At 39.3% G+C, this 27973-nt stretch overlaps 1 protein-coding gene across 1 annotated transcript in view; it reads right to left on the bottom strand.

Annotated features, from left to right (window-relative positions):
* The window catches only part of HMCN1 (hemicentin 1), a 397440-nt gene that overhangs the window by 200083 nt on the left and 169384 nt on the right, over nt 1-27973 (bottom strand). Inside the window, exons 10-14 of the mRNA XM_045838584.1 lie at nt 26701-26822; nt 21434-21709; nt 7961-8102; nt 6736-6863; nt 3680-3793 (exon numbers count right to left, since the gene is read on the bottom strand). Of these exons, the coding sequence (XP_045694540.1) occupies nt 3680-3793; nt 6736-6863; nt 7961-8102; nt 21434-21709; nt 26701-26822 (782 nt within the window). The remainder of the gene's footprint in view (nt 1-3679; nt 3794-6735; nt 6864-7960; nt 8103-21433; nt 21710-26700; nt 26823-27973) is intronic.

Here is a 27973-nt window from a genome sequence, read left to right as displayed (position 1 = left end):
AATGCATTTAGATTTTTGGAACTTCCTTCTCCTTTATTTCTTCTGTATATGTCAGAGCACATAACAGGATGAAATATAGACCTTTTGGCTGGTTACTTTTTTTTTCTTTCCAAAATAGCAATGTTTGAAGAATAGCAGTAATGAAACAGAATGCCAAGTGGAAAACATTGGTTTGATCAAGTTCACATAAGACTCTCTCCTTTCTTTATTTCTACTAAAAAATTAGTTAGGAGACTATGGAGAAGCCATAGGGAAATACAAAGCTGTGCAATGAAAATGAAAGGAGCTTTAGTTTTAATATAAGAGTAGAAGAATGCTATACATAGTAATATACAGGGCTGGGCACAAATAACACCCCTGTTTTATTACAAAATCTTTTATTACAAAATCATAAGCATGTAATTCTGTAACATTAACAACATCACATTCAAGCATACCATATGACATTTTAGGTAAAATATTCAAATGAAAACTATAAATTATGACACCCATATTGTTACCCTACCAACCACACTCAAGCAGGCCTTACTTTTACCGGACCCTGTATATAAATTTTCCTGACAATCTATTCTAGGATTTAACAATCACTACCAGCTGTAGTTTAAATTCAGTTCTGGCCTCTGTAATGTAAAAACTAACAGAGATCATTATCCTTGGCATAAAATCCTTTTAGAAGTGGTTCAGAAAAATGTTTGTCTCAATGGTTTTCTTATAAATTATTGGGGACTTTACAAAGTTTTGTTATGGATTATAGTTACTTATATTTAGCATTTTAGAAAACAAAACTGGAATAATTTTAAATGTATGAATTTCTTTTACAATAATCAACTCATGGCATTTTGACATAATGAACATATTTTATGAAAAAATAATTACATTTCCCCAAACAAAATAAAGTTAGTGAGAAAAGTGGCATTGTTGCACACTTTTTCAAATCTCTAGAATAATCTCCAGCTTAATAAAAGACAGCTGGGTGTTCAAATTTGCTCCTGCATTCACTTTATTGGATGTCACATAGCCTCCAAAAACTCCAGTATATGCTCATGAGACAGTGTGTGCCAAAGACACGTAACATCTGAGCATCACTAGGAAAATAACTTTGATCTCCTGGATTCTCTGCAAAGAACTATGGGGAACCTGGAGGGATCCCTGACTAACTAGACTTTAAGAACCACTGATCTAAACAAATAAGTCCAATTTCTTTAATATTTTAGCAGAAATATCCTTCATATAACATTTTAATAGTGTCCCTGATGCTCTTTTGAACCCACTTAATGTTGCTCGTTTTTAAATATGAAAAATCTAAGGTTTTGCCGGCCATTTGTACTAATGAAATTCCACTTCTCTGAGTGTCTGAATGTAATATAATTTACTAATACATGGTGGTTGCCAGGGGTGGGGTGGGGAACAGGAAAAAGGGGGAGTTATTGTTCAACAGGTATAACATTTCAGTGATACAAGATGAGTAAGTTCTAGAGCTCTGCTGTACCACTTATTGCCTGTAGTTAACAATACTGTATTATACACTTGAAACTAGCCCTGGCTGGTGTAGCTCAATGGTTGAGTGTCGGACTGTGTATCAAAGGGTCACTGGTTCAATTCCCAGTCTAGGACATGTGTCTGGGTTGCGGGCCAGGTCCCCAGTAGAGGTTGCACGAGAGACAACCACACATTGATGTTTCTATCCCTCTCTCTCCCCCCCTTCTCCTCTCTAAAAAATAAATAAATAAAATATTTTTAAAAATAAAATGTGTTAAAAAGGTAGATCTCATGTTCTTATAATAACTAACTAAACAAATAAATAGCCACCAACTTTCTTCAATCAGAATTGCCTGAAAAAAAAATGGTATGCATAAAAAGTATTCTTATGATTAGGGTAACAATTCTTCTTTGCCCCTATAGTTTCTATCAGGTAAGATTTCTCTACACTTCCTGGGGTCTCCCCTCAGAGGTGAGACAGGGAGGGACAGTACCTCCACTCCCTTTCTTTTTGGAGCAGTCTGCATACAGAAGAGTTGGTCCACTAGTTTTGCCTCTGCCGATCCAGACTCTGCTTATAAGTAAGCAGAAGAGTAAGCTGGCCTGATAGTGGGGCGCAGGGCCACTCTGCCTATTGTCAGTGAACGTTGGAGCGTGCTCTCCAACATGGCCTGTAAGGATTTAACGCCCACGTTCTAGCTCTGTTGGTTCATAACTTAGAGACACGGGGTATTATTTACTGGGCCCATTAAGCTCCAACACCTATGGCTGAAAGAAGAAACTAAAGGGAAGTCCATTCTAGAATCCTTCATGAAGTGGCCGCATGACTCCCTATCTCTTCCTTTACCTCTCAAGCCAATTTTGGAACCACAACAGACATGAAGACTAAGCTATTTAGGAAACTAGCCTCAATCTTGGAGAATAAAAGACTTTCTTTGTGACTGCAGAGAAATCAGCAGATTCTGTGGCTTTTAAAAATTTTTATTTATTTTTTATTTTTTATTTATTTTTATACACTACGGACTGACATAAAGTACTGCTACTATAATACATTTTTGGGGATCTGTTTAATCATGACGTGCACTTGAAATTGATATCTATTTCTTTTATAATTCAAAGACTTAAGCATTTTTAAATAACCAGAATTAGTTTATGTAAACTGAACTAAACCCAGCTGAGAAGCAAATCCAGAAATGCTTTATCAGAGAAAACAGAAAGATTAAATATCATTTAACACAAAAAACATTAAAAATGGTATTATCTCCTAGCTTCCCTCCCTGTTTTTGATTCATGTTATTTGAAAGGGTTTGTTTTCTAGACAAAGCCTTTCTCTTTCACCTCATGTTCCCTAAGCGTTTGAACTTGAGGTGAATTAATAATTTTGTGATTATGACATCAACCCGTTGCTATGGAAACGTCTGTGATTTAATAAACAGAATCACAACAATAGTGCTTTGTACTATTTAGCATTTTTCATATGAAGATTAAAAAGTATTTTGGAAACAGTATCTCAATAATCCTAGCAACCTCCCTGTTAGGGTGTGTTTGTGGGAATATTTCTTTCTCATGAGTTGGAAAAACGGAGACAGAAACAGAAGCAGGATATTTTATGCAGATATACGCTGTCAGCATCTGAGCTTGGACCAGGGTCTGAGTGGATTCTGACTAAGGACAAGCAGTACACAGTTGTTCTTTTCTTATAGAAGCACAGGGGTGTATCTTTGTTACAAATACAGGCAGACAAATGATAAAGTCATTCAATGTTAAGCTTCAACTTGCATCTTTCTTTGAGCACTTTATCGAAAGTATGCTTGAGAATCCAGAAAACTTTCTAAGAGTGAGAGCCATTATCTTAAAAGGGAACTGAAATCAGTGAAGCTATTTCCAACGTTAACTGAACAATTTTCTTGGACAATTTTTTACAGGAAACAATCCTAAACTAACAAAGAGAACGTTCAGCTGGATTAGCAAAGGCGAGCTTTTCCTGCTTTGATTTTCACGGTCCTGTAATCCACACCAGATGGCAAATCCCGAAATGCAGAGTTCAGGATTTTAACCTATTGTCTCTAGTGAGATCATAAACACATTTTATGGGGCTGCAAGTCACACACCAAAAGAAACTTTTAACAAATCATTTTTCTTAAAAAAAAAAAGACAAAACAAAACAAAGTCCAGACATGAACATACTTAAGAAATGTACCTTTGAACCATTTCACTTGAGGAGGAGGAACACCGGAGGTTTTACATTCCATAACTGTTGTGTCCCCAAGGGCCACCAAGAGCTCACCCTGAACTACGATCAACTTTGGGGCTTCTGAAAACAACAAACATACAAACAGTTAATGTCTAGCACAATGCCGCATGCACCTTGTCTACATTTACTAGGTGAACCAATAAAACCATCTATCATTATTCATGCACATGTGTTTATTTCAGTGTTTATACACAGAGAGGAACTCTTACAAGCATATGCATGTAGATGTGTGTGTTGAAACGATTATTTATGAAGGCCAAAAAAACATATGAGACAAAAATAATTCCGCTAAAACAGAGCCCAAAACATTTAGAAAATTAATTGAACAGTCTTTAGGAAAAAAGAGGTATAAAAGGAAAGAAAAATTTTAGAAAGCTGAACACATCTTTTAGAAACAATACTGAAGGAGCAGAAAGAAGGAAAATAATAATAAAAATATAGCAAAAGAGCAATGGCGGTAACACTGACTTGACTACATTAGGACTTAAGGATAATACAACTGCAAGGGAATCTGTTATAACATTTGCATGTGATTTAGGGATAATCATGTTTAACTACAGAGAGAGAGCTGTAGTCTACGGTTAAACGTCTCATCCATAAAAAGTAGTCTCCCAGTTTTGACTACGTTGTTCCTGTAATGCTAACTATAGACACTCTCTAAGTTTCCTTCCCTAGCTCTGTTGACTTCATCCCCTTTGCCTAATGCTTTCATTCACTCACATGTTGTTCCTTTAACCAGACTTTTTAGAACTTTCTAACTTGAACTGAGGTCAGTTCAAGTTAGTTTAACTGAGTTAGTTTAACTAACTAACTCAGTTAGTTAAACTGAGGTCAGTTTAAAAGAGTTAGCTTCTCAAAGATCATGTTACTCCTCTACTAGAAAATCTTCAGTTTTTTATTTATTGATTTTTTTTGAGAAAGAGAGGGAGGAGAGAGAGAGAAAGAGAGAGAGAGAGGTTTGTTGTTCCACTTATTCATGCATTCATTGTTTTCTTCTTGTATGTGCCCTGACCAGGGATTGAACCTGTGAGCTTGGCATATTGGGACAATGCCCTAGTCAACTGAGCTGTCTTGTTTGTTCGTTTTTCATAATTCCCCAGTTTGGCTTTCAAAAATCATAACTCGTAATATTATCTTACCCTCCATTATGGTTTCTTAATCATCACAGTGCATGGCGCAACACTGGTTGTCCAAAATATGCCCTACTCTCCATCTCCTGCTTTTGCTAAAGATGTTTCCTCTGCCTGAAGTGCCCTTTGTCACAACTCTTTAAATCTCAGTCATTCTTCCACACTGAGCTTAAATCCTGTCTTTTGAGAACTATTTGCAAATTCCCTAGCAGGAATTAATCTTCCCCTCCACCTACCTTCTACTGAAATACTTATTTGTCTGCCTTATTATAGTTTTTTAAGAATATGCACTCCCATTATGCAAGCACTTAAAAATATACATATACATAAAAATATACCTGGGTAATATACATTAAAAAATTTTACACTCCACAATCTCCAGCATTGCATTTTATATATTCCAGGTAATGAATAAGTTAAAGAAATGGGTCCAATAGTTTGGCTTCTTTGAAAATGAACCCAAATTCATCCCTGCAATGCACAGTCTGTTTTAATCTCCTTTCTACATTCCCAACTGTCTGTTCTCTCTCTAGCTGGGTGTTCTGTGAACATTTTCAACCACCTCTAAATCTGAGCCCTCTTCCCTTCTCAACTTGTTTGCCCTGTGCCTTCCCCGTGTCTATAAATGAGACCATTTCTTTCCCAGTTTTCAGGTGCAATATTTATGACACTTTTGTTACCTCCCTCACCTCCACATACCAACTATAACTCTATAACCCCTTCCTCTCCACTGCCTGTTCCACTACGTTAATATGAATGACAAATAGCCATTAATTATTCAGTTAACAAACTAACATTGAACATCTATGCCATTGGCCTTTGTTTCTTTAAGAAAGACCAAATTAAATTAAATATTCTAGTCTATACATATTATTTGATTGTGTAACATTATATATTAGAATATTATATTATATATGAGAATACATCATATTATATTATGGAATATTATATTATTGGATAACTGTAATAAATTAATCTTTAATAAATGTTTGAGTTTGGGGGGAAACTGACGATGAAAGTGAAAGTAATATCTAGAAAAGATAAATGACAGAAATATCATAAACAGTTTTGAATCTAAGTAGAAAATATAAAAGAGAAGTTTAATTAAACTAAAATACATATATATTGACTTTGTTAATTAGTAAGTGAAATATTGCAGAAAAGAGATGAACTGTGAGAAGGCAACTTTGTGGACAATCTGGAAATCTCCCACACTATACACAAATCAATAAAGGTAATACACCACATAAACAATATGAAAGACAAAAACCACATGGCCATATCAATAGATGCTGAAAAAGCATTTGATAAAGTAGAGCACCCATTTATGATAAAAACACTCAGCAAAGTGGAATAGAGGGAGCATTCCTTAACATAATAAAGGCTATATATGAAAAACTTACAGCCAAAACCATACTCAATGGGCAAAAACTAAAAGCTTTCCCCCTAAGATCAGGCACAAGACAAGGGTGTCCACTTTCACCACTCCAGTCAATATAGTATTAGAAGTTGTAGTCACAGCAATCAGACAAGGAAAAGAAATAAAAGGCATCCAAATTAGATAGAAGGAAGCAAAGCTGTCACTGTTTGCAGATGACATGATAGTGTACACAGAAAACCCTGTAGACTCCACCAAAAAAGTACTCAACCTAATAAATGAATGTGGCTTCCTTGATTTCTTAATGAAGCTATTCATTTCCTAACTTTTAACTTAAAGTAGTTACACTATTTGTTTTCATCATTGTGTGAAAATGAATAATACATCATAAGACTAGGTATAACTCATTCCTAATATTCTCAGCAAAGTACTTTTACATTGTTTAATATGACATCCAACCTATTTTAATTGTCTTTAGCACTGATTATACTTGCCAATGTATCTGAGGGCAGAAGTCTGTTTATCTGTTCCAGCGGAATTACTCGCCAAGCAGCCATAGACCCCTGCATCTTTAGGAACTGCATTTTTTATAAATAAGGTACCTTCTGAGGTCATCCTATACCTATGGACACAAAGAAAATAAAATTGATAATAGCCCACTAATAACATCAAGAATCTTTCTTCCAAATATTTTCAAATATTTTAGAATTATATTTTTGATGGTGAAAGTAGAAATGACTAACATCTTATTTTATAAGCAGAAATGTAATAATAATAATAATAATAATAATACATCCTATGTATCCAGTACTTGCTATGAACCAGGGAGCACTCTTAAGAGCTGTACATTTATTAATGTTTGAAATCTTCAAAACAACCCAGTAAGTTAGATACCATGATTATCTCTGTTTTACAGATGAGCAAAGAGGTTCTATAAGTCAAAGTCAGACTGAGCATGTGGAGAAAGTGAAACCTGAACCCAGGCATCTTTTTCTCTGTGAACCGCTATGCTGAACGGTTCCTCAAAATGAAACTGTGGGAGACCCTAGGCCTGGTGTCACACAGCGGGTCACTGATGAGTCTAAACACAGACTCTGGCTCGCACCTGAGCCCTCCTCCTCATGCCAGACCCAGAGTAATGGAAGCCCAGTAGCTGGAAACTTCACTGTTTATGTCCCACATGTTCATTATGCTCTTTGAGCGTGAGAGGATTCGGTGTCTTTTAAAAGCAACCAGTAGAAAAAAACACATTTCAATGGAGTATGGCAAAAGTGAACGGGGATTACAAAGAATGCCTGCACACACTTTATTTACAGCTACTGTTCTGTCCTTTGCCTCTGCTCTCTCCTGTTAAATCCCAGGTGAAAACTGCACACTGCTTAACCCCACAGAAAGTTTATTATCCTCATTCCAAATACTCAAGGCAAACCAGGGGCCTGTCTTCAATGCAATGTATTGGAAAGCACTTGACCCCAGCTATGAATTCAAGACTTCAGAACCTCAAATCCTATAGATCCTATAGATCCTATAAATCCTATAGATCAATTATTGACATTTTGTGATTTATATTTTATTGACATTTCCTTGCCTATTTAGAAAACTGTGGATTTTGGTCAAACCTCCCTTAACGACAGGGGTTTGGTCAGATTAGTTTTTTCCCTAAATTTCCTTCACTTTTCTCACTCAGTAAAAACAAAGAACATGATACAAACCCAGTACCTGTGTGAACCCAAGATAAACATATCATTCATGGTCCAGGCGACCTTTGGTTTGGGGTAACCTGTTGCAGAGCACATGATGGAGACCTCAGACCCTCCTGTGAATGACTGGTTCTTGGGCATCACAGTGACTTTGGGTGGTTCTGCAAATAAAAAGAAACAGAGTGAAATGGCAACCAACCTTGATTTTCGGAGCTGCTTCTGTCAGCAGACTGGTAGGCTTTTCACCACTACCCCTTCCCCACTTTTTTCTTTTGTACTTGCAAGAGTTCATTTATGAAAAGTAACCAACCGAGTACAGTACTGATGCAGCAGATTTGCTCCCCAAGGTGAGCAGGAGGGGCAGCCCCTGGTTTCCAGCTCTCTGAGGCCTTCCCTGAGGCCCTGGACCCCCCAGAACCCCTGTTCTCCCTGAGGATCTGATGAAAGCTGCAGCCAGGACCCTAAAGCCTGCCTGTGCACCCCATGAGCTTGGGGCAGGAGGGCAGAAGGCCTGACCTCTGGCCATTCTTTCCAGGGCCTAGTCTACCTGGAGCCCCACAGGCTGCTCCTACCTCTGGATCCTGAAGGCATGAGGATGGGCTTGCACCTGCCCTGAGAGACTGAGAAGAGTCTGGCTGACTCTCCTTTGAGAGGATGTCAGGGGCCTGGACCCCAGACTAGTGACAGTAAGGGGCCTGAATAAGAGCTGGGGGTGGGAGGGCTCCAGGAATAGGACACAGTAACATTTGGCATCTGACAGGTGAAGAGGTGCGGTCCCTCTGTCCATTCACTAGCTAGGTCCTGCCCAGTCCCTGGCCCTGGCCACTGGGCAGGCTGGGCACCAGGTGTACAGTGGTCCTGTTCTCCTGGAGCATCTCAGACATGTGAAAGAAGGTGGCCCTCAAGGCCTGGTGGCCGGTGTCCATGAGCTTGGGCATGTCAGCCACCGTGAGGGCCCCTGCTGAGGGCAGTATCCAGCACCTGTGCCTGGACTGCTCCTGAAGTAAACAGTGTCATCTCGGGCCGTAGAAGGTGAAACACACCACAGGGATGAGGAGCACCTGCTCTGCATGGCCAGGTGAAGGGCACCTTTCTTGAAAGGTGCAGGTCGCCATTGTTGTTCCATGTGCCCCCAGGGTAGACCCACACTCTGAGGCTCTCCCTGACCCTGTGCTGGCCCATGTAGCCCATCCTAGTCACAGTGGCCCTAGAGTGCCACGGGTGGTGAAGAACACGTCCCCAAGGTACGTGATCAGGCCCCATGAAGACCAGGTCCCACTGGGCCATCCGCACACAGCACTCGGGAAGGGCCTCCACGAGACCCATCGCATCTAGGACACTCTCTCTAGTGGTCAGACATGACGGCACAGCGGTGACACACCTCCAGCTCCTGGAGACCCTTTATCTCAAAGTGACGGCATATATGTACTCGAAAGACTGGATAAACCAGCTGGTGATGCTCACACGGTCCACCGTTGGGCCGCGGTGGCACAGTAGGCAGGTGGCTGTGGCCATGGTAGACACCGCTGAGGGGCTTTCTGGGCAGGGTGACCCCCATCAGGGATTTGCCCCATCAGTGCCAGAGAGAAACCAAAGGTAATGAAAGCAGGAGAAGTACATTGCCTTTGAGAGCAAAGTGAATTTGATTCTGATACCACGTTTCTGTGTGTCCAGTGGTTACGCTGTGCCTCCTGCCGCCTACTCCCGCCAGCCGACTGCCGGCTTCTGTCTGCCAGTCTGGGAGTTCCGTATGAGCCTGTGTGCAGGCGGAGTCCCTCGATTGGGTCCTTTTGCCTCTTTCTATATAGAGAACCCAGGCTGGGAGCCGCAGCCTCTCCCAATGCTGACCGCTTTGTTTGAGCTGCTCTTTCTCTGCTTATTTATCAGATTATAAATTTGTGGAGGTAGCGTCTATGTCTTTCATGTTATTCCATATGGCATTATAGTTGATACTTCACATCCCTTGCATGTTACACTGTGCCTTGTGAATAACAGGTACTTAAAACTGTTGATGGAATACGGGACCATTTCCAAACTCTCACCTGACTCTGAGAGTTTTGTGCCTGCCAGCCTCTCAGGACCCTGCAACAGTGATCATTTGCCTCACGCACATAGATTCACAGGACCTCAACTCAACAGAAAACATGAGTTATTCAAAGTTCCGATGGTAGTCCCCTTTCATGGCAGAAAAAAAGACTTTTGAAAATGAATTATTAAATCAAAAATCTATTGTCAAAAATGACACAGAAATTCTCTGGGGTAACTGGGATGTTGATATATCCGGTCTACTCAATTACACATTTGCATCTATAGCATTACTGAGTAAGACCCAGTTTTCAAAAAAAGGACCATTGAAAATATTAAACAATTGTCTTCATGTAAATATCCTCCACTTAATAAGATAAATAAAAATAAATTCATTTCCACAGTGTTTGGAATAGATGTCACGAATATCAACAAAAATAAATTAATTAATTCAACAACATGTGATTTTTTTTGCTCAGTTACTACGTTCCAAGCTCTGTGCTAACTTACAGAGAGAGGTACACTGACAAGCCAAACAGATATGCATGGTGTCAGCTTTCCATCTACTTTACTATAAAGAAAGAAATTTGAAAAATTCGGTTACTCAGTTAGATTTGGATATACTTATGACATATCTTCACTATAAATTAGTCTACAAGTTGTGGCTTGGTTTCACTAAGAAAAATTTAGTCTGTGGAATCCCCATGCATTCAAAAGACATACAAAGTGGTGCTGCTACACTGGGCAGCTCCGCCACTGAACAAACCGAATAGTATTGCCTGGTCTCTAGCAGCTTACAACCATCCCCCTTTTTTCCTGTTTACATCGTGTTTTTCAACTGCTAATGTTCTAAGGGATTTTCCAGCCTGTGGACTTGGTTGACAGTCCCATAGATTCTTCTTGGTGAACACAGGGCTAGAGAAATGTGTGAGGTCAAGGGCAGGCTGGCCATGGCCAGTGAGTTCAAATTGTGATTCCATCTGGACTCCATCAGTTCGGAAATGCTGGACGACGGCGCACGCTGTGGGGGCGTCGCAGACAATCTTCAGGGGCTGGGGGGGAACGAACACTTTTTTCTCTTTGGAACTGACTGAAACCCCACACTTTTTCAGTCTCTTCTTCCTAAAATAAAATGTTTCTCATGTCTTGACATAGGACTGCTGCAAAGATAGAGCAGCTCTCGAGATTTCTGTCTAAACGTGGTTCTTCCGATGGAGTCTGCCAGCACTGACCTGGCATTTCTCCCAGCCAGAATCCCACTGGTATGCTCTGCAGTTCAGATATCAAAGTGAAAATAAATGTCAGCTACCCAAACCAGGATGCAGAGGGCTAAGAGGTCATTTCTCAAATAAAGCCTGGATGTAGGGTGTTGCTCGGGGTCGCGAAATAAGTCTGTATGCAACATACCAACGGAATGACATCACCCCACAGAAGGTGAGAAAGTTACCATCGCCCTGGAAAGAATATTCCTGATGACGAGAAGAAAATCAGAAAGGCCATGAGCAAACACAGGGAAGCAAAACTGGGTTTCCACAAAATAACAGTTGGATAAAAATGGCCAGAATGATTCAGCTTTGAGTGGGTTAATTTAAAAACGGATGTAACAGACTTCACTAGAATTATTTCGGTAGTTTTTTAAAGTGCTTGGATAAAGCTCCCTTGTTTTAATAAAGTTTTAATGGAGCGAGAACAAGGGATTAAAGAATTATAGTTCAACTCTATCAAAGTCCAGAGTCTAATTTTTGGCTTTGAAGAGAAGTAATCCATTCCAAGTTGGTATTCAGTCTCTTATCACTACCACATTCATCACCATTATCGACACCATCAACATCATTATCATCACCATCACCACCATCAACCATCAACACCATCATTGTAAGTAACGACTTGCCTTTCATTCGACAGAGCAATGGGAACATGGAACACTATAAGGTATTAAGACATTAATTCATTCTTTATATTTTAATCATAACAAAAGCAAAATATATACATTTTTATAATTTCTCACCAATGATTTTAAAACATTAGACATAGATTATGATACGAATAATAAAAATAAACACTGCTTGAAGACTTAGGTGTCTTCACACACTATTGATAGTAAGTGTGCAAAATGAATTATAAGTACTCATGAAAACAGCCCACGCTCTGCCTACAAATGCTAAGGAAGATAAAATCTTGTCTAACTCCTGTAAGTCTCCAATATCATAGTCACGCACGGGAGGCATATGGGGGGACAAAAGTAGGTTTACAGTTGTTCATATGGAAAATAATACAAAAATTAATAAATGATAATATAAGAGGAAAACTCTGTTCTGTGTACTCACCACTGTAAACCTACTTTTGCTCCACCCTGTATTTCCTGTTACTGGTCATCGCGTCTGATTTGTTGCCTCTGGAAGGAAATTCTCAAAGACCTAAAAACTTTTTCTTTAAGGTGATTTAATTATCATGAACAAATTAATAAGATAATGGTAATGCACTGAATTGCCGAAGCAATGATTTAAAACATCACCACTGGTATATTTAGTGTATTTGGGAGAATTTTTTTTCTTTTGCATCTTCATTCCTTCACACAACAAACATTTATGGAGTCTGAAGCCTGCTATGTTTCAGACACTTTACAGCCTCAAAGACCTCACGCAACACCACATGCAAAAGCATATTATGTGTATTTAGGGACTAAATCTCTTTCTAGTTGTCAGTTCACTGAGACAGGAAAATGGGCAAAAGCTATGGCGTTCCTTTTCTGTTCTAGGTATCTAACACTAGACCCATTATTTATCTTCCAAAATAACTTCAGGAAGTGTTCCTGATATTTTACACATAAAGAAACTAAGGCTCAAATTGGTTAAATAATCCCTGTTGTCTGCTCCAGACCTCAACGTAACAGTAATAGTACCTCACTCACTATTATTGTGGATTAGCTAAATTAATGTACAAAAACACTTGGAACAGTTCCTGGCACATAGTAGGCATGATGTAATTTTAGCTATTATTAATATCTCATTATATTATAAAGCCTGACAAATGATAAAATCACTACTATAGTACGGTATTTAAAATACAGAGTTACCCTATGTTTCGGACTATAAGACACACCACCCCATTTGGGAGGAAGATGCAGTGGGGACCCTGTTCCTGCCTCCTGTGACCCCGCTACCCCCTCCTGCCCCCCGCCCACAGCGAGCCAGGTAAGCTACATTCAGACTATAAGACTCACCCCCTTTTCCTCCCAAATTTGGGGGGAGTGCATCTTACAGTCCAGAAAATACAGTACATGTATATTATCTAGACACTCACAAGTAAACTTGATCATGGCTCGCACGCTTGCATATTCTATTTAGATTACACGTCCTAACTAATAATACTAATCATACTTTTAACTGGATTCTTCTGCAATCTGAGATGTTTCTAGATGCTCAGATATACAGCAAACTTCAATATAATGGGATACATTTCATTTCTCCACATTTCACGGATGGCAACAAGCACGGTAATACCTGTGTCATCTGGCACACGTTAAAAAGAATTATGATGATACAAGGAGCATATGGTTATGATAATACCAACTTCATACTTAGTGAAGTAAGTCTGGTCATGAGGGACTTCATCCATCAGCTAGAGAAATGTTTCCTTTTTCACCGCAATATTCTCTCTGGCAACGTGGACTCATTAACAACGGACAGCAAACAGCCTCCCTCTCCTGACGCCACAGGAGGCAGGTTAACACAGCTAATACTCACGCAGACACGACGTGAAGGAGAACAGGAGGCTCTGCCTGGCCCTTCAATGTCACGTGGCAGCGTGTGACTGAGCAGAAAATGTCAGTGACACACTGAATACGCCCCCATTTAACCAGGGTGCGTGTGCTCATCGTCTTCAAAGATCCTCCTCACGGGACAGCTAATAAAATCACCAGGAAATGTTTTCTGTTCGCAGGTAAACCCACCCCCGTGTGAAGCCCTTCTCAGTCTCTGAGGAAGGAATGGCGTAGCACCTGGGAATTAAAACCAAGCAGTGATTCCTCCAGGTTATCGTCACCCTCAATGCTGAGATTCCCAGAGATTCCTTACCCACATGACAGCAACCTACACACACCTCGTACCTTTTCTATTAAAAAAAATTCCATACTCTCATTTTTCTATTCATACTTAAGAATGCTTTATTATATCTTTTTGTACTTTACCTTCCTGAACCTTAGGCCTGCTAACAGCATATACAGGCATTTCTGTATACAATGCAGAATGACAGAAAGACCTTGTTCAGGTCTGGGTTCTGCCCCTCGCTGGCTCTGCACCCTGGGGAGAGCCACTAACACGCCGAGACTCCGGTTCTTATGGACAAAATCGAGTTACAGATAACACAGTCCGTGAGCATTAGATGACATTTGTATCATGAGCTCTCAGAGTGTTTAAATGTTTGTAGCTTTACTGGAGTTCTTTATTGGGTGGCGGTGTCTGCTGATGCCTCATCTGCTCTCTCTCCCTGCCGCAGTCCGCACTGTGGAAGGATACCTCCCCCCTGCTATCACCGTCCAGCACTTGTGCTCTCTGCGATACCTGGACATCTTTCTCTGTTGCCCACTTAAATCCACCAGGCTTGACTTAACGTGCATTTTCTCATGGTCCATTCGTGCTGGATATTAAAATGTCCTTGCTGTAGAGCTTCTCTGTAACAATTTCTTGGACACTCGAAGTGCTTATCATATTGCTGCATCCTTTCCTTTTCCTTTCACAGAGTAAATAATTCTAATTCTTGACCTTTCCTTATAACTTCTATGTAAAGACATTTCAACATTTCTGTCTTCGAAGCATCAGAGAAATATGATTCTTTCTACCTATAATTAAAGTGTTCTAACATCTTCACAGCACACAAGTGCCTTGAGTAAGAGACAAAAGGAAATAAAATGTGGGATACTCATTTACACATTTCATTGCATGGAATTGCACTGAATTAACAGAAGCTTGTCCTTAACCATGAAGTCAGTAGAACACGTTCATCGGATAAAGTAACTGAATATTCAACTTTTCTCTTTGTAAACTTTATAGCCAACTAGAATGAATTAGGAAAGCAAATATTTCTATGGTCAAACTACATGTTTTTTTTATATCACTGCAATGAATACTTGATGCAAAACTTCACTAGAATCTTTTCCTTAAAATCCAAAGGCCTTCAACTCACTCCTTATTAGATCCTTAGTACAGAAGGCAACACAGTCAGCACTTTAACAGGGCCCCTTATTCATTTGTGCTGATTCACACTGGGACATCCGACTACCAAGGCAGTGCATACATTAACACTGGAGAGAAAGGAATGATTCGGGGGTTTTCATTTTAAGCATATCATTTCATCTCATCCAAATAAAATTCACAGGCATGGCACTAGCATTCACAATATTCATATCTATGCCTCAGGTCAACCTCCAGAAATAAAAAGCTTTGATGTATTAAAATGTCTAGGAAAAGAATTGAGCTCATAGAAATGATTGTGATGGATAAGGGCTCCAAGGAGAGACTAAGTCCAGCCTCCAAATGGCTCTATGGCTTAGAACCAGCAGAAGACCAGCTCAATCCGACATGGCAACTAATTTCACCTTGCAGTAGCCCCGAGCCTCATAATATGCTCATTGTAATACACTACGGTGCTAAACGACACACGTAGCCATGGGTGAAAACAAAGGCCATATAAGGACACAACATGGCCAATGAATATCTTAGGAGAAATCTCCATCCCTTTCTTGAAAAATTCCTGAATATTCCTTCCCCTTATTGAATGCCCTGCCCCTCAATTAAATGAGCCCCAATGAAATAAGTAAATCTCACTAGAAAGGGGCTGCTCTGTCTGCGGAGTAGCCACTCTGTCTCCCTGCTTCACTAATAAACTGTCTTTCACGTTAAACTCCACGCTTGCTTGACTGATTTCTTTCATGCACAAAGGCAAGAGCCAACAGTGGGCAGTGGATCTCTGGGTACATGGACCCCTGGACTGCCTTCATCAGAAACAATTCCATTACTCAAACACAGACAGAGACTCCTACAAACCAAAATTTATTCCTGTGAAAACTGTGTGAAGGGGAAAACTGAGGAAGATACTGATGAAATTTTCATGGCTCTCTCACTAGGCTAGCAAATGAAAAAAAATTATCAATTGAAATTCTGCACTATTATTTTTTTTCAACCTCACTTTGCTTGGAAAGGATTTAAAACAGCTTACTCTGTACTATAAATCTTATAAAATTCCAGGCCCCTGAGCTTTCCAAATATGAATTTTTGTAGTGTTGAAAAGTTCTAGCTTCACACTTTAAGTTCAGTTGCTTTATGACAGTTTTTATAGAACTCCCTATGGTGGACACCTGTTAAATATAAAAGAAATTTTTAAATATATGGAATAACTCCTGAAATTTTATAGTTACACGATAAACCTCCCAAGGAAGGAAAAGAGTCACAGATAATCTTGTCTGAAGGCCAAGCGAGGTCATCATCTCGACTCTGAGTCTTCGGGTAAATTTCATGCATTTATCAACTTAAATTAAATTTCATTCTTTTAGGATAAAAATCACCTTGTTACTGTGTTCAGAGAAGAAAAATGTGTGGTCTTATGAAAGAAGTTTCTAGATGACTAGCAATTGCAAGAAAAGAAATTTCATACTAGCAAAGTTTCTCAAAAGTAACCTTTTCTGCTAACTTCCTTTATTAATTAAAGGAGGTTCTGCCTGCGCCATGAGCTTCTCAGTGGTGTGCTACCATGGTCTTTGGGAGTAGGGGCCATATCTGAACAAAGCTGAAAGCAAAATGCCAAAGACTAAGTCTACTTTTTTCTACATACGAAAACAGCAATTTAGCTAGCCCATCAGTACCCAGAAATAAAAGTAGTGCCCTGCACAGACAAGTGAAGAGTGGTCCATTCCAGAGGGGAGAACAGTTAAATAGCCACAGTTTCTAGGATGAACAAACTTAGCCATGGGGGCTTTTTGTAGTGACCTAACTGCAATGGAAACATTAAAACAAGGAAAACCCCAGTGAAATCATACAATATCTATAAGCTAAAATCAATAAAAAATGACACCATGGATAAACTGTGTATGATCTTTTATCAAGTAGTAGATTCTCTTAATGCTAATATATTTCAATAAGTTTTTCATTACTTTAAAAAGTAACACCTTTCTGCCCTGGCTGGCGTAGCTCAGTGGATTGAACGTGGGCTGTGAACCAAAGTGTCGCAGGTTCGATTCCCAGCCAGGGTACATGCCTGGGTTGCAGGCCATAACCCCCAGCAACCGCACATTGATGTTTCTCTCTCTCTCTCTATCTCCCTCCCTTCCCTCTCTAAAAATAAATAAATAAAATCTTTAAAAAAATAAAAAAAGTAACACCTTTCTAGCATGAGCTGATACCACTTTCCAGTTCTCCAAACCTGGAAAGAATGCCCACTGCTCGGCACGCACTAATGGAACCGCTGTCATGTCTCTGTTTGACCTAACTGCACTGGAGCCGCAAACAAATGATCTCAGGTAGATTACTGTCTTCACCAAGACAAACACTGTCGAGCCAGCAGTTTTAACCTAAGAGTACATGTCACTAGATCTTTACTGCATTCTCTGCACTTCTAACTACCTATGTCAGATTAGCTGTTTCTTCTGTTAAATTGATGTTTGACCTAAACAACACTTTTATTTTCAGTCTTAATTTTTTGAAAGGCATTACTTCTTAATTTATTCTTTTTCTTTTTTAAATTTTATTTTCTCCCATTACCACTTATACCTCCTATACCCGATTTTCCCTCCACCCACCCACCTCTCCCTGCCATCACCACCCTGTTCCTCCTGTCCCTGAGGGTTTTTCTCTTAATTATGTCTCATTTTGCATTTATTTACTTTCTTAACTATATCTTAATTATTTTTCATATAAAAGTGATAAAGCAAATTTATATATTTGGAAAAGAAACACAAACATATTATCCTTACACAATTCAATTCCTTAATAAGTTAATGTGCATTTTCAGGTATTTTAAAATACTCTTTACAGAAAGTTTTAAAACAATCCATTCCTATTACTTTTTTCAGGTATGAAAAAGCATAAGTAAATAAGTCACTTATAGTTCCAGTGCTCCCAAAGAATCATATTCAGATTTTTGTATATATTAAGCTATTGGTTTTTCTTTTAGCATAGCAGTGGGGCTTTTTACTTGTTTGCATAGGGGGAGTTTCAGTGTCATGGGCAAACCCTGCTTGAGGGAATGAATTCCTTTCCTGAGTAACTTCCTGTGTCTAATTGCACCATTTCTCCACTGTGGGGGATTCTCATAATGAAATAAGCGTGCCCATCCATTCGCATTCTCACACGCTCCTCACTGGGACTTCAAACAGCCATAGTGTCTGAGAGCAGCATTTCTACTACAAGCTGAGATCCTAACGGCCACAGAGAAATTCACCAGTTCTTTGCACCATAGCCTCTCCGATTTTTATATCTTTTCTTTTTCTTAAAAAAAACTATTTAAGGCATTGAACTAGCATTTTCAAGAAATCATTTTAAGAAGATTATGTGTTGGGTATTTTTCCTAGATCCTTGAAAATCTGAGAAAGTTCTTTTGATTGCTTTTCATTAAAAAGGCAATTTAACTGGGTCTTAAATTCTTGGATCTCAATTGTTTCTTTCAAAACTACATGTGTCTTTCCCATTACGATGCCAATTAAGGTTTTCAATTGCAAACAACAGACACCAGTGCTGAATAACTTAAGCAGAAAATAAATTCACTGGACCCATATTTTTGAACTATAGACTCAAAAGGAACCTGGATATCAGGTAGAAACCAAAGGAGACTGGACGTCTGAGAACACAGCCAATGTTATGCTAAAGAAACAGCCTGTTAGAATGATGGAGAAAGGCCACTGGGACATTTGTTTCTGCTGCTTCTGGGCTCAAGATTCCATGATGCCGCCAAAAGTGAAGTCTTTTTAGTGCCCGTGGTTTTAGCAAAGCCAAAATCCCACTGGGAGCACCTGAGTGGCTAGTGAGGTCACGTGACCTGCCAAGGGATGGGGGACGGGAATTTTCTGATCTCATCTGTTTTCTGCTTCCCACAAATTTAATAAAGAATTTCTCTCCGAATTAGGGAAAGTGATCAGACCCTAAGACCAAAATATGACAAATACCCTCTGCAACTATCTTCTAGCCTTTAGCAAAACTGAGAAGTCTAATGCCCAGTTCAATTTTATTCCAATAAACAACATATTGTTTTTTTCTGCATGCTTGTGGAGGTTTTTTCTTCATATAAGAAATTTAAAATTTCAGCCAGGATATGTCTGGATGCAGTTCTCCCTTCATTGACCTTGCTGGATTTGCTCACTCAGGACAAGTTTTTCCCTCCCTACAAAAATTTTCTTCAATTATATCTTTGACTATTTCTTTACTTTTAGTTCTCTTTGCTATATACCCATACATGCTATATATGTATAAATCTTAGATTGAAGTTCCATTCTCTGAATTATAACCCTATGTATATTAATATATTCAGATAGCTACAACTAGCTAGAGTCTCTGATTTTTTATTAAACAGTGTCATCACGTTTGAAATATATTATTTTTTTAGATTCTCAAAACATCCTATTTTATCCATCTGGGTCCCTCAAACTCAAGGCCAACCAACTAGACAGACCATAAAATGATGCCTCTGAACAGAATTATACCATTAGAGATTATACAGACTAGCCAGTAATCACCTCATGTCAGATGTGTTTATATTTCTGTCTTGTATATTTAGGTAACATCTTACCTCAACACTTGTTTAAATCATTTGATAATAATTACGCTATTTTACCAAAAAGAAGAGAGTCAAGAGCTTCCCTTACAGATATACATTTCTAGATTATAGGGTTCATTCTATAGAATAGATTCAAATGCTGTTTTCAGAACTTCTTGTCCATGACACCACCCGAGAGATCTATTATAAATGCTGATTCCCAGGCCCCACGCTGGGCCTATGGGATTAGAATCTCAGAACGGAGGGTTAGAAATTTGCTCTTTAAAAAATAAGTTCCTTGGGTAATTCCTTGCTCATGAAAGTTGGAGAACCCCTGCACAAGTTCACTAATAGTAACATGCTAAAATGTGAACCTGAGTACACAAGGAAGGCTCTGTTTGTATTTTGCAATCCCGTTCTAACGGACTTCAGGTCAGGAACCAAAATCGAAGTTCCATGTGCATTTATTCTATCTGAAATAATCAGTTTGGTAAAAAAATAGTTTCAAAATGCTGGTAACTCAAGTTTCTCCTTGGATTGACTCAAATTGTCTAGGCAGTTGACCATGTGGAAATGTAGCGAACACTTTCCATTGTTCCCTCGAGGTTTCCCCAGATCAGCGAACAACAGGCACGCATTCGGACTGCAGGACATAACTACCAGTGAGGAAACGAGGGTCAGATGTCCACCGTTTTATTAGTTCTCAGGGAGCTTTCACTTTTCCGCCATTCATAACATTCAAACAGCCAGCCCTGAAACTCAATGGTCAGTCTCTTAGGTGACCTCGTTAAAAAAATCATCTGACAGTGTGACTTCAGGCATGGTGTTGCATGCGGTTGTTTCTAATGCCACAACCAAACAGCCAGACCCAATTCTGATGTAATCGGCCTCCCGCATCAAAGATTTGAAATGAAGCATTCTGCCGAGGCAGCAACCGAACCTTTCAACCGAACAGGGAACAACTGCCAAAGGTAATTTGCTCATGATATTAAGACTCCCGGCTGGTCTGCGGACATTTAGAAGCCAAATATGATTCTATTGAAAGAGATGCTTTGGAACAGTTTCTGATCTTAATTTGATGGTCCTGAGTAATACAGCTATTTAGTAGCTATTAAACCATTGTTAACACACTTGTTCTCAGCTATCAGAACATTTAGTCTAGGTTAGACATAACTCAAGTTTGGCTTACCATTAGCTTATTTTCAATAAGCACTTGTGTGTGTGTGTGTGTGTGTAAGATAAACGAGGTAAAAACAACTCTGCGAAACTTTCAAGAAAATCAAACCAAGATGAGAAACATCCTAAACCTTAATTAAAACAATGCAAGTACATTAATTAGATATGACACTAATATACGCAAATTGGGAAGAAATTTTTGGAACCAATCATGAAAACAATTAGACTTTTTTTAATCTGCATGATAGATTGGAGAATTTAAAACTATTAAATCATCTAGAGACAATTTTCTATTTATATTTCCTTGAAGTAAAAGTGTTCCATTACTAGGATTAGTTGTGTTTGCTTTAAAGTCACATATTGATTGCTGATGTTTTAGTTTCCAGGTGAGTCAGCTTTAGACCGACCACTCAAGATCCACAAGCATTCTATCATTCAAACTGTAATTGTCTGGGCAGATACTGTCCCTCTCGGGCCAGCTCAAGGGAACAGAGATCAAAGGAAGTGACAGGAAGACACTACACCTTGGAAGTTATCATCAGCACCGTACCTTGCACTGTAAGGAAAACGGACGCAGCGGATGACCCTCCTTCGCTGGCAACCAGGCACTGGTACTCTCCAGCATCCGTGACCTTGACCGTCCTGAGCTCCAGGGAGAGGTTGGCTAAGAGCCGCATCCGTGCTGGGTCTGCCGGTCTGACATCTCTGTCGTTCCTCTGCCAGGTTAGATTGTAACCCACGGTGCTGATGACGACACACGTCAAAACCGCCCTTTCTCCAGGAGCCACTGTGACATTGCTTGGCACTTGGATGACCGGAGGGGGCTCTGTGCAAAATGGAGAGGTTTCAGTCAGGAGACCCAAGAGCCGGTTTGCTCACTTATGGATGTGGTTTAAAAATGGAATGAGTATGTATCAAATATCTAGTAGAAAAGATGCAGTACAACAGAACTTACTCATTAATACATTTCTATCACCTCAAGAAAGTTATCTAGTTGCAAGATGCTTTACAAATAGAGCATATTTACATACCAAAGTGTATTCAAGTCTAAATCTATAAATTATTTAAGAAGGCATGGCAAAAGGATATAACTAGATTGATTTAGGATTAGAATAAGTGAAATACTGATTTGAGTTTTAAAGAAAGTAAATTTTAAGATTTTTTAATTTGAAAATATTTATGCCCCAAGTATTGTACACCTGAAACCTATATAATTTTATTAACCAATGTCACCCCAATAAATTTAATTAAAATATTTATTTATTGTTTTATAAGAAATAGCACATAAAATATGGTCGATGTGGCAAAGATAAGATAAAATCTTATTAACAAGATATAATACTATAACAGTAACCTTAGACAAAGAATTTCCCCCAGCAGGGATGGAGAACATTTTCATTTAAGAAAGATGAGCTAACAGTAGGGACAGACCTTTAATAAAATTGTATATACATAGAGCCGTGTATACAAAGGTGCTAATGCACACACATTTCAGATGTGGTCAAAAGCCACTTACTAAAATTGTTCAACCAATATTTCTAGAGAGGGTCACTTAGTGCTCGAGTTTGCCTTCAGAATAAATCTAACTGTCCTTCTAAAGCTCACTCTGCCCAAATGCTTCCAAATGATCTGCTGTAGCAAACAGTTACTGAGTCCTAACACAGGAATAAAATCTGTGGTGAGCTATGCTAGCTGGAAACCCGTAAGTCTGTTTTAGTTTAACTATAAAAGAGCACCAGATACTCAAACTATCCTTCTTGATTTAAAACGACATATAAGTGCAGCTGAATATCATAAGCCTAGAATAAAACCTGGAAGCAATATGCCAAAACCACAGTGGTTATCTCAGTGAAAGAAATGTGGGTATATTCCAGATTTTCCTTTATTTATCCTTGTTTCCCAAACATTTTTAGAGGAGTGTGTGCTATTTTAAATTATAAAAAATAAACATATATTTTATCATTCTGCTGTGTTTCTAAAATCTCTTATGGAAACAGCTGGGGAATCGAGCGGAGCGAGTACACGGCGATGTTAGCAGGCTCTGATTGGAGTCTGGCTAGGTTTGACAGACAAAACACAGGATGCTTTGTTGAATTTGAACTTCAGACAAATAGCAAATGATATTTTAGTACAGCTGGGTCTCACGAAATAGTTGGGACACACTTCCATGAAATGCAAACTTCACTAGGCATCCTACGTTTTTATCTGCTAAACCTGGCCAACATAACAGGCCTAGTTCTGCCCCTATTTGTGTGACCTTAGACAAGTCAGCTATGCACAGTGTCTGTTCTCCTATCTGAACATGAGATGATTGAGTCTTGTCATCCTAAAGGCCCCTCCTAGTGCCAAGGTTCTCTGATTTAACATACAAGGCAGTATGACTCTATAATTCTAACATACAAGACCCACCGAGGATCTGGGACTGATTATTTGTGTGTCTGTGTTCACACTCTATCAAAATCTTTCTGAGACCACAAAGTAGGGTGGCAGGGCTGGGACCTGAGGCTGAGACCCAGGCTAGGGGGGATTCATCGGCGGGCAGAGGTTTAAGGCCAGCAGGTTAAGCAAAAGTCAGCCCAGAAGGAAATGCCCACTCTTTCAAGTTCAAAGGGGTACGTGCTTTGTTGCTTTTGTTGTTAGAGTCATTGTCATTGCCATCACTACTTTATTTTTTAAACAATCTTCTTTAACTAGACCAGGTATTTTTATAAGATTTGTAGAAAATGTGGGAGCCACGTGATGGATACATGCCTAGATCTCCCTTAGGGACCAAGGCTCTCATTTCTCCAGCTGCTGTGCTGGTTGGCTAAGGACAGCTCATTGTCAAGGTGGCTCCCACGCTCAGGGTTAGGCCCCCTTTCCAGTGGGCCCACTTCCAGCGGCCACATGATGAGGGAAGAAAGGCCAGTCCTCTTGCCTCAGCCCGGGGTCATCCCAGCTCCGGAGTTCCCTGTGGGGTCAGCTGAGGCTCCTGCTGTGTCTACATCGCAATCTAACTTCTTCCACTTCCTCAGTCCCTCACAGGTGCTTTTATCTAGAAAATTCTCCAATAATCCTCTTCCAGGCAAAGTCTGCCTCAGAGTCTATTTCTTCTTCAAATATAAACTCAGATGCAAATAATATCCATTTTCTAATAACACACAGGAACAGGTGAGATTTGAAATATGGCATACAATACCACTGCCGCATAAATACCTAGAGACAATAAATTTCATGCACGCTGAAAGATTTATGCATACATAAATAAATTTGGTGGGGAGGGGGAAGATGATTAAAGAGAATCACAGCAGTTTACAGAAGAAATCAAGATAACAAACTACCAGAAAAAGCCTGGCTCTGGGAGGGTGAAGGGCAATCATTCCTCAGTAAATAAAAAAAAAAATGACTGAGGTAGGATTAGGGGACCAGAGAACCTCGAGCTGGAGAGAGAAAGAATGGCAAGCACAGGCCTTGTGACATTAGGTGAAGGTCACCCGAGGTAAAGAGAGTCAGGAGTCCAGGAATCTTCTCACTACCCACGCATCTGATCATGAGTGGGTCCCTTGCCTGCTCTGGGCTTCCGTTTCTTTAGCTACAATAGGATGAGGTGGCATAACATTATTTTCAAATCTTACCTTGTTCTAAATGAGATTCCTGTAACTGTAATTTTAGATTGCCTGTCACTGACATGCTATTGACACATTTTCTCTTTTCCATACTTTACCTAAACCTATAATTTTAGTTTTTTGTGTGTTTCCATGCACACACACATACGTGCCTATGCTGGGGTTGGGGGACTGTCTTAATAAAGAAATTCAGTAGAGAAAAATCAATATAACCTTGTAATAGTGCTAAACTAAGTTATCAAATACCACTTGATAATAATTGTTTCCTGCTTCTGCAGTTTTTTAAATTAGTTTCTATATGTGTATGTGCAATTAAAGAAAACACATAATGCTTTTTACATTTTAAACAATCAATAACCAACATTTCCAATGAACCAAAAATCCTTAAACATGTACGCTAACAGAAAATGTTGAAAATAATTGTGGTAACACGTCAGTGGAACTTTAGTTTTCCTTTAAACTGCTCTTGGGTGCTCTCTGACTTCACAAACTAATGCCCACAGTGATACCATACCATTAGCCCATAATGCCGTGTTTCCTAACACCGCCGTCCGAAATGTAAGATCTACCTACCCTGTGACTTCGCACCTGATTCCAGTGGGCAAGGTTGGTTCAGACGTGGGCGCGGATTTGAGGAGGGCAGGTTAAGTAAGAAACGTCTATTCTTTCAAGTCTAAAGGGGCACTTGCTTATTATCGTCGCTGCCATTGCCACCCACACTCCTGCTTCCTTCTTTCATAACTTTGAGTGGGACATAATCCCTGAAAACTGGTGCAGGCGCAGTCAAACTTCCGAGCAATACCACCGCTAGGCTGGCACAGTTTTGCACCAGAAGGGCCTGTGCAGATCACACATACAGAAGTTGCTGACACCAGAAAGCCAAATTCCTCGCAGTCAGTTCCTAAGTTCTTGCTGGCACTTCCCCACTATGTGTGCAAGATGTCTGAATCAACTCACTCAAACCTCTCTCCCTGTTGTCCTTCCCTGAATTAATATTGCTGGGAAAACAACTGCAGCGCACACGTGTTTGTTTTCCCAGAAGCTGAGGAATGTTGACACAATTCCAATGCTTTTCATAATGACTGGAGATGAAAAAAAATGGATGCTTTATGATGCATGTCAACTTGCTAAATCGTTCCAGAGGACGAGCTTTGTTTTTCTAAGAATAAGAGAACACAAATAATTTACTGCAAGAAGCACATGCTTGCACGCCTCTGTTTTAAAGTTCAGCTTGGACTTATTGATAACAAACATAAATCCTGGTCTCCTACATAATTATGAAGCTTCTTTTATCTTAAACAGTCTCCAGCAAATACACACCAGTACTAAAAGCAGGTACACGCATTGTTAGAAACTCAGTGACCACATGAAGGTCAGAGTGCGTGTACTACTGAATGCTCAGCAATGCTAGTCTACAAGGCGGGCAGAGAATAAGTCAGTCAAAACAATCCAATAAATTCTAAATATATTCTGGATAAGTGGTTTCAATTCTGGTCACTGATTATAGATGGTAGGGTTTTTTTTGTTTGTTTCTAAGAATTCTGGGAGAGTAAACATAATATTTTTCACTCAATGATATTCTATTTGATAAAATAATCTGAGCCTTGTCTCCCCTATATGCATGGGAAACACACTATCTAAATGTAAAATAACGAGCTGGTCTTCTGCTCTTCTTAATACTAATCTTCTAGCCACTGAGGCCCTGTGTTTCTTGGATATGATCATTTTCATTATTGTCTTCAATTCTGATGTCAGAATCCATTCATAAAAGCACTCTGCTCATTATGAATATGGAAGAATATAGAAAAGTTAACCTTAATATTATCACAACAGATCCCTTCCTTTTTCAATTTCATTTTTTTTTCAAAAGAAAATGTTATATGGCCGTGACAAAAATGATTAAGCCTTTATAATAATAATGTTGATAACAACATAATAACAATAGCTGATGTCTATTATGCATTTCTATGTGCCAGTCTCCCTCCTAAGTGTGTTGCACATACTATCTCGTTTAATTCTCACAGCTTCTCCATGCGATACTATTACCATTCTTATCCTCAATTTATAGTTAGAAACCGGGACACTGCGTCCGTAAGTAATCTGCCCAAGGAGGGTCACGTAGCTAGTGAGTGGAGGTGCCGGAGAAGCAAACACCCCATTTCCACAGCTGCATTAATACTCAGGCAACTGCAAAGCAATTAGTGACAATCACCTGACACATCAAAAAATGTCTGCGCCCGTCCAGTCCCCGCACTGCTGACGGCGATGCACTCATAGGAGCCTTCATCCGACAGAGTGACCTTTTCAATGTCCCAGGTCACAGTGGCAGATTCCCTGGGGTAAGGAAACAGAAGCATTTTCAGTTACTATAAAAACAAGACCCAGTGGAAAGTACTGATTCCACTATTTGTTCTGAAGTCTCCATTGAAAAGACACCACAAAGAGACTAAGCCCTTGCTGGGTGGCTCACTTGGTTAGAGTGTTGTCTCGACGTGCCAAGGTTGCAGGTTCGATCGCTGGTCAGGACACATACACAAGTCAACCAATGAATGTGTAAAGGGGTGGAAAACAAATCAGTGTTTCTCCCTCCCTCTTTCTCTTGAAAAATCAAATACATACATGTATACATACATACATACATGCATACATAAAACTGCAGAGTTCATTCTAGCTTAAAATTATACAACTTTTATATTTTGGCTAAAAAGTTAAGCTTCTCGAGTCTGAGCAAAGAGACAATAAGTTATAGAGATTGTAAGTTTCTTCAGGGAAATATGTCCTGGCCATGTCAAAATACAAGATAAAGATCTGTTGCAGAAATACTCCTGAAATCTTCTCTCTTTCCTTATCATTACCAGTTTGGGGGCACGTTCAGTGAGGTTCTTAAATAAAGCAATCAACCAGTTTGAAGGTAGAAAATACTTTTTAATTCCAATAAGATAAATACTCTTTAACTTTCTTATATAGAAGTTCCATATAAGGCTATATATCATATGGTTCAATCTATGTATATACATTTTTAAAATTTTTGTTTCATAGTCAAACTTGTCATTTATGTAAAAAAATTGCTTTGCTGTATTGTGTATTCATACACTTAATAAGTATTTATACTTGGTTCTCTAACACTGTTCAAATTATTTCTCATTGAGTAATAGAAGTTCAATTCTTATTTAGAAGACTTCAATAATCCATAAAATGGGCATTATTTTGTTTTAAAATGTGACTGAAATGCATAAATATTTTCGTATTTTTTCTTATAATCACCCATAGCTCTTTTTATAACCTTTTTAAACATTCAAGATACAGGTGAGATAAAAAATCCCATTGTAAAGTCAAGACAGCCACCGAAGTCAGACACTGTGTCACAGGGCCTCGCAGTAAAACCTCCAGCTCTCCTGCCACCCAGAGAAACCACGCCCACCACCAAACAAGCACAAAGGAATACCTGGGCACTCGGTGCATGTCCAGCACTACACTAGAGTTGG

Source organism: Phyllostomus hastatus, unplaced genomic scaffold (genome assembly GCF_019186645.2).
Source record: "Phyllostomus hastatus isolate PE091 unplaced genomic scaffold, TTU_PhHast_1.1 phas_contig_283, whole genome shotgun sequence".
Classification (NCBI taxonomy): Eukaryota; Metazoa; Chordata; class Mammalia; order Chiroptera; family Phyllostomidae; genus Phyllostomus; species Phyllostomus hastatus.
Note: the sequence above shows the minus strand (reverse complement) of the source record. Positions and strands in the feature narration are given on the sequence as shown.